General features: G+C 39.6%; 1 protein-coding gene across 4 annotated transcripts in view; it reads right to left on the reverse strand.

Moving 5' to 3' along the window:
- dok7a (docking protein 7a) overlaps positions 1 to 11,187 on the reverse strand; it is a 49,494-nt gene extending 38,307 nt beyond the window's left edge. For all 4 annotated transcript variants that reach the window (XR_014605245.1, XM_084107688.1, XM_084107687.1 and 1 more), the window contains exons 1-5: positions 11,133 to 11,187; positions 10,997 to 11,042; positions 8,642 to 8,857; positions 6,461 to 6,661; positions 367 to 486 (exon numbers count right to left, since the gene is read on the reverse strand). Coding sequence is in view for 3 of the 4 variants with exons in the window: in XM_084107688.1 (XP_083963814.1) it covers positions 367 to 486; positions 6,461 to 6,661; positions 8,642 to 8,857; positions 10,997 to 11,042; positions 11,133 to 11,186 (637 nt within the window). In the remaining variant the exon portion in view is untranslated. The remainder of the gene's footprint in view (positions 1 to 366; positions 487 to 6,460; positions 6,662 to 8,641; positions 8,858 to 10,996; positions 11,043 to 11,132) is intronic.
- Between the last annotated feature and the right edge of the window lie 852 nt (positions 11,188 to 12,039).

The raw sequence follows: 12,039 nt of genomic DNA on the forward strand, positions 1-12,039 counted from the left end.
AAATGTAGAACAATTCAGTGCACTTCTTTTTCGCAAAGGGGTTATAACATAGTTTGAATTGATTTGATATTATCGTGAAAACTGAAAGTTTGCCAAAACAAACTTTGAATGTTTTCTTAAAAAAGCTTTGACTGAATGTTTACAAAAGCCTTGATGTCTTATGGGTATAAAGGCCTAATGTAGTTTGAATATATGAAAACATCAGAGAGAGAGAGACAGGCCGATAGATAGACAGACACTGAAAACAGACAGACTAACCAGAGTTTGATGCATGTAGCTTGAAAGCTTTAGGAGTATGGCAACAGATGAGGCTTTAATCTGATATCAAGACACATACTGTACGTGTCACAGTCATACAACACTAACCTGGCAGCAGTGGCTTCAGTCCAAAAGGGCCTCTGGACGGGGAAATGCCACGAACAATACAGTCAAACAGAAAACTGATCTGCTCGCCCTCAGCACAAGACAAGAAGAACACGCCAGCCCCTACACACAAATACACACAGATGTTAAAGGGAGAGAATCCTGTCATCATTTACTCATGTTCATCTCACTGCAAATTTAGGCAAGTTCATTATTGTTGCAACCATAATTGTAATATAAAACAATAGTAAAAAATACAAATAGTATAAAAAAAATAGTATAATGTTGATTTTAATTACAATCAGAGCATACGAGCGGAGTGGAATGGGGAGACAGCGCCTTTCTGAAGATTCTGCTCAGCTCGCTCAGTCCCCTATAATACTGTATATGGATGGTCGAAAACATTTTTAGGCACGTCACCCAAAACATTTTAAAATAAAATGACAGAGGCCAGATACCAAAGAACCGGCAAACAAATCTGTGTGTGCTTGAAGAGTTTGGCCAGTAATACACATACTGTATGTGAGTTCATAATTTGTGCTGTGCATTAGGGAATGTAAATAATCAGATTAATGAAAATTGCAGAGTGAATATGTTTGCTTGTCATGTAAACATCTTGCTGTGATTAAGTCCTTACTCTGATTATTGGAAATAATCATATTACTGGTGCACATGTAAATGTAGTCATTGCTGGTCCCTCTTTTTATTTTAACTGAAATGAATTGGAACTGAAGCTTTAAAAAGGACACTAAAGCATCATAAAAGTAGCCCATATTCACTATATTAGAGGTGTCCTGAAGTCATTTGATAGCTATGTGCGAGGAACAACAAAACCAAATTTACCCAAAACAGGGAGTTTTAGTTTTAATTTATTATAAACCAATATAATAAAAAAAATTCTGTGTTTTCAGCTAGAGTGATGAAGTTGACGATGCTAACAAGCTTTCAATAGATGTATTTCTCATGTCTGTGAGGAAAGTTCATGCTAAGTTTCGGTTTATTTTTTGATGCGCTCTAGTTCACGGAGACAGAGACGGCAGAAAGTGCATCCTGTTTGTTTTCTTTATTTTACAAAAGCGCTTTTGTTTATTTTCTTAAGTTCTTGTTGTGAGTGCACACAAATAAAATTTGTCAGATTCAAATTATGTATTAGGCTACTCTTGATGTAAGACCAAAAAGGACAGAGTAAAAAAAAGTTAAATGCAAGTGATCGCCAGTGACTCCATATCATGCAGAAAGGGCACTAATACTTCAGCTTCCACACTCCACACAAACACTTGGATATGCAGCTAATACAGTGGGTACGGAAAGTATTCAGACCCCCTTCAATTTTTCACTCTTTGTTATATTGCAGCCATTTGCTAAAATCATTTAAGTTCATTTTTTTCCTCATTATTGTACACACAGCACCCCATATTGACAGAAAAACACAGAATTGTTGACATTTTTGCACATTTATTAAAAAAGAAAAACTGAAATATCACATGGTCCTAAGTATTCAGACCCTTTGCTGTGACACTCATATATTTAACTCAGGTGCTGTCCATTTCTTCTGATCATCCTTGAGATGGTTCTACACCTTCATTTGAGTCCAGCTGTGTTTGATTATACTGATTGGACTTGATTAGGAAAGCCACACACCTGTCTATATAAGACCTTACAGCTCACAGTGCATGTCAGAGCAAATGAGAATCATGAGGTCAAAGGAACTGCCTGAAGAGCATTGTGGCAAGGCACAGATCTGGCCAAGGTTACAAAAAAATTTCTGCTGCACTTAAGGTTCCTAAGAGCACAGTGGCCTCGATAATCCTTAAATGGAAGACGTTTGGGACGACCAGAACCCTTCCTAGTGCTGGCCGTCCGGCCAAACTGAGCTATCGGGGGAGAAGAGCCTTGGTGAGAGAGGTAAAGAAGAACCCAAAGATCACTGTGGCTGAGCTCCAGAGATGCAGTCGGGAGATGGGAGAAAGTTGTAGTAGGGCAACCATCACTGCAGCCATCCACCAGTTGGGGCTTTATGGCAGAGTGGCCCGACGGAAGCCTCTCCTCAGTGCAAGACACATGAAAGCAAGCATGGAGTTTAAGATGGTGATAAATAAGATTCTCTGGTCTGATGAGACCAAGATAGAACTTTTTGGCCTTAATTCTAAGCGGTATGTGTGGAGAAAACCAGGCACTGCTCATCACCTGTCCAATACAGTCTCAACAGTGAAGCATGGTGGTGGCAGCATCATGCTGTGGGGGTGTTTTTCAGCTGCAGGGACAGGACGACTGGTTGCAATCGAGGGAAAGATGAATGCGGCCAAGTACAGGGATATCCTGGATGAAAACCTTCTCCAGAGTGCTCTGGACCTCAGACTGGGCCGAAGGTTCACCTTCCAACAAGACAATGACCCTAAGCACACAGCTAAAATAACGAAGGAGTGGCTTCACAACAACTCCGTGACTGTTCTTGAATGGCCCAGCCAGAGCCCTGACTTAAACCCAATTGAGCATCTCTGGAGAGACCTGAAAATGGCTGTCCATCAATGTTTACCATCCAACCTGACAGAACTGGAGAGGATCTGCAAGGAGGAATGGCAGAGGATACCCAAATCCAGGTGTGAAAAACTTGTTGCATCTTTCCCAAAAAGACTCATGGCTGTATTAGATCAAAAGGGTGCTTCTACTAAATACTGAGCAAATGGTCTGAATACTTAGGACCATGTGATATTTCTGTTTTTCTTTTTTAATAAATGTGCAAAAATGTCAACAATTCTGTGTTTTTCTGTCAATATGGGGTGCTGTGTGTACAATAATGAGGAAAAAAAAATTAACTTAAATGATTTTAGCAAATGGCTGCAATATAACAAAGAGTGGAAAATTTAAGGGGGTCTGAATACTTTCTGTACCCACTGTATTAGGCTAGTGCATATTTATGTGCGCACCGCCTGAGCCCTCAGCCAAGATGGCCGCCACCTCACCACCTGAGCCCTCAGCCAGGATAGCCGCCGCCATGCCAATACCTGTTCCTGTTCCCCGTTCTGTTCCTAGACCTGTTCCTGCTCCAAGGACTGTCCATGTTCCCAGACCTGTTCCTGCCCCAAGGACTGTCCATATTCCCAGACCTGTTCCTGTCCCTGTTCCAGAGTCTTGTCCCACCGAGACCGCCCATCCAGAGTCTCGTCCCGTCGAGACCGCCCGTCCAGAGTCTTCTGTCCCTAAGCCTGAGTCTTCTGTTCCCGAGCCTGTATCTGACTCTGTTCCCGAGCTTGTATCTGAATCTGTTCCTGAGTCTAAGCCTGAGTCTGTTCCCGAGCCCGAATCTGTTCCAGAACCTGAGCCTGAGCCGGTTCCTGAATTCCCACCCAGCCTCCCTCTCCCACCTCCTCACATCTACCACCTCTCAACCCTTCTTCCGCCACTGCCTGTCAGCCCCTCAGCTCCTCTAACCACCTTCGGGGAGGTGGGGTCGCCGTGGGTCTGCCAGCCTGCAGCTCCAGCCTGGTTGGTGGATCCCCGGTCTCCGCCTCCAACCTCTGCCACCAGGACTCTACCTTTGCCCGTCGATCCATCAGTTCAACCTTGGCTCCTACCTCCCTCAGCTCCACCGTGGCCCATCAGTTCACCAGTTTTGCCAGGCTCCCTAGTCCCCCCAGATCCACCTTGGTTGCTCGTCGACCTACCCTCGCCTCTGGACTACGCCTTGTCCCTTCATCCCCCCGGCTCCATTGGACTCCTCACTCCCTTCTGTTCCTCCTTGGTCCTCACTCCCTCTGTCTCCACCGCACCCTTCTGTGTCCCCGCCTGCACCTCAGTCGCCAGAGCCGGCGGCTTCGCCCTGGTCCCTCCTGTCTGCCCTTCACCTGCTCTTCGGCCTCCTCCTGAGTCCCCTCCCTCCCTCCTCAGTTGGCCTATCTACGGCGCGAGGATGCGCCTACCGGGAGGGGGGAGTACTGTAACATGTCAGTGTTTGTTTGTATTTTCAGTAGTCACATGTCTTCCTTTGTTCTTTTCCCACCACTCCTTTGTATCCATGGTTACTGTCATTTAGTCCATCCGTATCACCTGTGTTTAGATCATCATCATCATCATCATCATCATCATCTATGTCACCTGTGTTCTGTTAGTCAGTGTTCATCAGAGTTTGTATTTAGTTCCATTCTGTTCAGTCAGTCTTTGTCCGATCTCCGTCGTATTTAGCATTTGTGTACCTTCTACCTGTCTTTGCTGTGCCTGTTAGAATTATATTGTATGTAAAAGTTTGCATTTGAACTTTTTGACTCATCGACTTCTGCCTGCACCACACCGTGACAGAATCGGAGTACGTTTTTTGCTGACAAAGATCTAAAATGGGACGCAACTCCCCATTCTTCTTTTGAACTATGAAGTACCGGCTGTAAAACTCATTGTCTCTTTTATGACATTATAATTTTAAGACATTCTATGGCCTTTCACCATGAGAGATTGAACCTTCTGTTCCAGCACCTGAGTCTGATCGGGGCTGACATTGTAGATAGGACCCTGTTGAGGTGGATGAGAACCAAACTTAATTATGTATCCTCAGAATTAAATGTAGCCATAGTCCACCAGACAAGTGAAAACGACCTGGATGACAGACTGAACAAATCATATTATTATATATTAAATTACAGCCATCTAAACTCCTCAAAGCCAGATGACTATTTCACCATTTAATTTCACAGAATCAAATGCAGCCAAAAAACAACCAGACAAGTGAACATGGTCTGGATGATAGGCTGAACATACCACATTAACATAGACATCCAAATCATCACTGATCCACTCTGGGTAGCAACAATACGGGTGTTAAGGTCTATGAGGCTTTTTCACACCTAAACTCCCACAGATGTGAGAAAGACAGTGAAGGTGGACTCATCAGAGAACAACACATGTTTCACATCGACCAAACCCCAACATTGGCACCACTTAAAGGGACTGTGTGTAGGAATTTCTCCCATCTAGTTGTGAAATTGTATTTTGCATTCAAACGAATAATGCTCTCCAGCGCCTCACTTTTTCAAATGTGCGTTGCATCTACGGTAGCCGTTATGTACCAAAAAGCTATGACAGGATGTCTTATGATAGTTTTTCTTCGGGTGAACAGGTTTGTTATTTAAAACAAACTGAAACTTGAAACAACGAAAAAAAGAATGCAGTATTGAATTACTGACTGTGAAAAACATTAACTATGGTAATTAGTAGTAATGCCTTCTTTACTCGTTATATTTTTTGAAGTACGTGCATTGTATATCATCATCATCAGAGCCTTCTCTAACGTTACTTTACTCAATAGCTGCTATTCATCAAAGAGCCTGTTTAACTTTTAACTATAAATGTTCTACTGTCTATATAATAAAGTACACAACCAAGCAATAAAAAATAGTTTGTAATTAAGACCATAACATTGACTTACCTGTCGAGAAGAAAGCAGGCAACTTCAGGGTCTCTTTTGAAAGCTTTCTCCTGCATTAGCTATCCCGACATTAACCCTTGTTTTTGTAATCTCCGGTCACGTTTCCTTTTACGGTCTATTTTGGACTTTTTCGACGACGAGGACTCATCCTGTGACTCAGCATATGTATGAATGAACGGTGTATAAATAACCATGCAGTGCATCCTTTTAAACTTGCCGCGGGAGTGACAAGCGCCTCTCACTGCTCTGCTCCTCCGCTTCAGTCACGTGACGCTGGTTCTGAACGAAAACGCGTTGTGGAAACGCGTTGGCCTAGTACTTTTTGTCCCTCTCTGCTATTATAGTTTTTCAAGATGGCAGAACTACATGGAAGCCTCTGTGGACCTACCCGTCCCATGTATATAAAGATAATCAATTCTTCGTTTACGAGGATTAGTCTGATCATTGGCATAGGTATTTGTACACCATTGAGGGCATATTTATTAATAAAAATATTGATTTTAGATAATAAAATACCTAAAAAGCTACACATAGTCCCTTAAAAAAACACACTGAAACCAAACTTTTCTTGTCACAAACCAATAGACCATGATAACTAACCAAACCTTGATTCCTTGATATTGCATTTTATTAAAAAGCTAAAAATATTGAGCCTTTTCATTGTTATATCGGCATACTCACAGTAACCACAGCGTGTTCCTCCCTCAAACACAAAGCCGTTGTTGACCGGCCCGTATCGCCGCAGGTCCAGCAGATTCCAGTGACCAATGATGACGGCCGGCAGGTCTTTAGCGATGACCAGGACATTGTTGCATAAATGCAGAGTCGCCGATCCGCTTTCCAATTTAGTGCCGGGCAACACAGAGACGCTGAAACTGTGGACTGACAGAAGAGAAAACTTGATTTTCCTGTACCAATCATTCAGATACAAGATACAATAAACAATAAACTGGAACTGAAGAAAAAGTACAGTAAGTGGTGTATTCCTGTGCAAAACTCACAATATGTTAAGAGTGTGGTTCCCAAGGTGTTATGGGTGGTGGCTATGTGACTTCTAAGTAGCCTATTAGTTTCTAAATAATTCTGGGTGGTTGCTTGGGCATTGATAGGTGGTTACTAAGGTATTTTGACCAGTTGATATGTGGTTACTAAGGTATTCTGTGTGGTTGCAAGAGCGTTGCTAGGTGGTTTCTAGGACATTCTGTGTGGTTGCTAGTTGCTTACTAAGAAATTCTGTGTGGTTTCAAAGGCGTTGCTAAGTGGTTACTAGGGTGTTCTGGGTGACTTCTGGTTGTTAGGGCGGTGCTAGGTGCATTCTAATGTATTTTGGGTGGTTTCTAGGGTATTGCAAGGGAGTTGCTAGGACACTGATAGGTGGTTACTAAGTTATTTTGGGTGTTTGCTAGGACAAACTGGTTTCTAAAGCATTGCCAGGTGGTTGCTAGTTGACGGCTAGAAATTTTCAAAGGAATTCTAGGTGGTTGCTAGAGTATTTAGGGTGGTTGATAGGTGGTTACTGATATTCTGGTTGTTTGCAAAAGCATTGCTAGGTGGTTTCTATGGAATTGCAAGGTGCTTGTTAACTTAGGCCAGGGTGTTCTGGGTGGTTGACAGATGGTTGCTAGGTGTGTTCTGGGTAGTTTATAAAGTATTCTAGGCGGTTTCTACAGCATTGCAAGATTGTTGCTAGGGTGTTCTGGGTGGTTACTATGGTGTTCTGGGTAGTTTTTAGGGCATTGGTGGTTTCTGAAGTATTCTGGGTGCTTGCAAGTTCAGCACTCTATGATATTCTGGTCTCTAAATACAGCCTGGGTCACTTTTTTAATGTATTTTAACTTTATTTATACTCATAGTTTTATTATTCATTTATATTCATCAAGTGAAAATCATAAGTCTTAGAAAATTCATAGTTCAGGGTTTGTTTAAATCTCTAATCCAACATATGAAAGATAGTACATGTGGGTTACACCTTGCCTTAACAAACAGCACTTACTAGAAAGCTCTGGTAAGTGTTCCTGATGCTAGGAATGTCACAATGTTACTTTGGTCTATGCAGTAAATCCCATCTAGTAACAGCTTCTCTTTGTCTGTGTGTGTAAAATGTGATGAGGGAATGTAGGCAGGGTTAAACCTGTTAGCAGTAACTTTGAAACAGATTTATGAGGGTGTGCAAATAAAAAAGCAGCTACACACACAAACAGACACACACAGCTGACTGCATCACATGCCTGCTCACAACTACAAAGAGTTCAAGCACATACACAACAATCATGTCAATCAATCAAATGTCTTTGGGTAGCTGATGCATAATGCGGCTTGATGTTGGTATCAACATGAAAACGTAGTTAAAATGTACATGAATGTGGAAAAGTATATGCTTTAAATGATCTAACTGGTCAAGTGTCTCACTATATCGCCTACCTCAATATAAATGGTCCTGCGTCTGTGTGGCAAATGATTTTTTTAAATAATTTTATTAATTTATATTTATAAATATAATTATAACACTTACAAGACACCCTAGTCTTCAGTGTCACATGAACCTTCAGAAATATGTTGATTTGGTGTACTTTATACTATTACAGTAATGTAATATTAAAATTAAGTATAATTATTCCAAGTAATCTCCGAATCGATAAGAGCTCATAAAGCTGCATACGTTAAAAATATTTAGATTTAATTTTAAAAAATAGATTTAATGTTAAACATTTAGCAACTACCTAAAACTATAAAACGATCTGACTAAACTACCACGTTATCTTGGAAACAGATACAGATAGCGGTGAGGTATTATCTCATCGGTCATTGTGTTGACCAACACATGTAAGTGACTGTTTTATGGGTTAAATGTTGAACTCTGACCTTCCCCAAGGCAGTAGCGCAGTCGCAGGTCCCAGCTCTGCAGCGCCTCCCTGCTGTCGAAGCCGAGCACGGCAGTTTGACTGAGACACAGGATTGAGAGGATGAAGGGAACGCCGTCAGCGCTGACACACGTCTCCAGACCGCAGATGTGCTCCAGCGTCACGCTGCTCCTGTCCTTCACACCGCGCTCCTTATACACGTACAGCACCAAACAATCTGACACACACAAACACACATTAGCTTTCATAAAGGACATGTTTAAAGACATTTATTAACCTTGACATACAGTCAAGAAGGTCTGAAACGTCCATTTGACATTGATGATATGACTAACATGTCTATCATTTGTGGAAAAGTTTTCAAATATAGTCATATTTTAACATAACACTGCTTATTGTAGAAATAATATGAAAAAAATCATCGACTTTAAATCATCACTTTAAATCCATACTTACCTTCTAAATCATTTTTTTAAGAGTTTTGTCACTTTAATGAATATTTTTCAGTGTGTTTTATGAGGACATTTGTCTTATCTAAGCTGTCGATGATTTACTTTTATGTCCCTAGAAAATTTAAAGTGAATTTTAATTTAGAAATGAAAAAACATAATAGAATAGAAAAGGTATGTCACTGTATGTATGAAATGCATTTTGATGTATTAATAGATCCAGAAAAAAAAAAAAAAAATGTCCTGCCTTTGACCCAGCTACAGCATTTGAGCTCATTCGGTTTTTGAACACGGCCCTGATTTTTTGTTGTGGTTGTTGTTGTTTTTGAAAGAAAGTAATACTTTTATTCAGCAAGGATGCATTACATCTATCAAAATAAGCAGTAAAGACGTTTTTAATGTTACAAAAGATTTATATTTCAAATAAATGCTGTTCTTTTAAACTTTCTATTCATCAAAGACTCTAAAAAAAATATGAAGCAGCACAACCGATTTCCACATTGATAGCCTAATAAGCAGCAAATCAGCATGAATTGAAGACTGGAGTAATGTTGCTAAAAATTCAGCTTTGATCACAGGAATAAATTACATTTTTAAAATATATTACATTAGAAAACAATTATTTTAAGAGAATTCTTTCAATAATATTTAAAAATCTTACTGACCCCAAACTTTGGAACGGTAGTGTAGTGTATCATGTGGCATTGTATCATTTATAGGTCTACTACAAACTGTAACCATATTTAAATGTAAATAAAGAGGTACATGTAGAGGTGCATGTCCAAAAAACAATTCTTACATCCCCTGAAAGATGTAGGTAGGTCAAACGTAATTTCTGCTACTACGAAAGCAAACAAACAAAACAACCTTTGGCATGTGACACACACACAGTGTGAACAGCTGTACAAACGTCTTTCCGCACACATTTCTGCTCTCACAGCTGATCTACTGCAAAAGAAAACTTCACTGCACCAATAAAACATTCGCAGCGACGGCAAGACATTTCACTGAAGCAAGAGTGCTGTTGTACTGAATAGTGAAACATTCCAGTGCGGTTATATGAGACTCCTGGAACGCAAATTAGTAAACCTGAATTAACAGTCATGAAGTCTGTATGTATCCTACATTATATAGCCTATAATGCCCATATATATAGCATAGGCCTATGTATAATGTGCAAAAAAGACCAGCATAGGCTATTTCAAGTAAAAAACATTGATGTTCATCCATGCTCTCAGTGTATTACATAAAACATGCATGTAACTCACACACCTTATTATAGATTAAAAACTCAAAAGTCAGCTTCATCCATGAACACTAACGTTCATAGTGTTTATCTTTCTGTCTAGATCACAGTAAAACACAAGAGAAACTCCTTTAGGTTGATTTCTAAGCTTCCAACAGAATATTAAGTCTGGTAACAAAATAATGAATAGATGATTAGTCTATATTAAATGTTATTCTGTTCTATAGCACCATTACATTTGATCCTTTTTGGTTTCATTGTATTCTAACAAGTATTTGTAATATAATATAGCCTAATGTTTACAATATTGCAATATTAACTTGTTGCCATATTATCACGATAATATAATATAAATCTAAATCTATAATAAATCTATTTTGATACGATTTAATAAAAACTATACTATGACTTAACAGTGAACTAGAAATGATTATGTAGCAGCACCACAACGATCATCTGTCTGTATTACAATAAATGCTTGTATTTACAAATTAACTGCAACAGCGTGATGACAATACAGCTTATTATTTACTTTCTGTTTGCTGGTTTATAGCTGTTGTGATAATGTTCCGTTTATTTTCATATATTAAAGTACATGTTACTTTTATGTAAAGTCTGTTGAGTTTGTGTTGCTGTGAAGTGTATGATCATGATAACTGACCTGCGACCGGTGAGGGTTTGCGCAGAACCAGCCAGCGGCTCCTCCACTGCGAGAGAGAAGTCAAACCAAACCTTTACAGACAACCACTCATGAACAAATTATACACACATACAGCTCACGCGTGCGATTTCCATACTTTTTTGCCGTCTCTGATTTTTGCGGCTCCCTCTGCGACCACAGTATCGCTCATCTTCCCCACATGACAGCTGCGCGTGCGCGCGCGCGCACAGCTCACTTTCAAAATAACGCCAGAGCGAGCGACTCGCTGCCTCAAGCACGCGCCCAAATAGGCCATATGTCAGGGGTCAGTCAAAGGTTACTGTGTCGGTATGGAACAATTATTTTAGGTCAAACATAATTAACCTTTGCATGCATTTATCATGCAACCCTTACAAAATTTGTAATGTAACAAGGCATTTTTCTAAAAAATGCCTAGAAAAATGCCTGTAAAAAAAAGAATACACTCTACAGAGAATTCCTAAAAAATAGAACTGAACAAGCTGAGAATAAATATAAAAAATATAAAAATAAATTGACAACCATATTACGGATCTCAAAACAGGAATACTATAGCAAATTATTAGATAGGAATACAAGTAACATTAAAAGTATTTGGAATATATTAAACAATGTAATTAGGAAACACTATAGAAAAAATAATTATCCACAGTATTTTATTGATAATGATGAAATCATAAATGATATGAACGATGTAGTTAATAACTTCAACAGGTACTTTGTAAGTGTTGGACCTAAACTGGCAGGAAAAATCCTTGATCCTAGATCAGTAGATGATTGGAATGAGAAACTAATATGTAGAAATTCAAATTCAATGTTTCTCACGGCAGTGGAGCAGAAAGAAATCATAGATATTGTACTTAAATGTAAAAACAAGATGTCAACAGACTGTGATGGTACTGATATGACAATAGTCAAAAATGTTATTCGAATGATGTTCGACCATTGACATATCTGTAATCTTTCTTTTCAAACTGGTAAATTTCCAAATAGCATGAAAACCACAAAAGTCATCCCATTATACA

The sequence above is a fragment of the Abramis brama genome (assembly GCF_963993115.1).
Source record: "Abramis brama genome assembly, chromosome: 3".
Classification (NCBI taxonomy): domain Eukaryota; kingdom Metazoa; phylum Chordata; class Actinopteri; order Cypriniformes; family Leuciscidae; genus Abramis; species Abramis brama.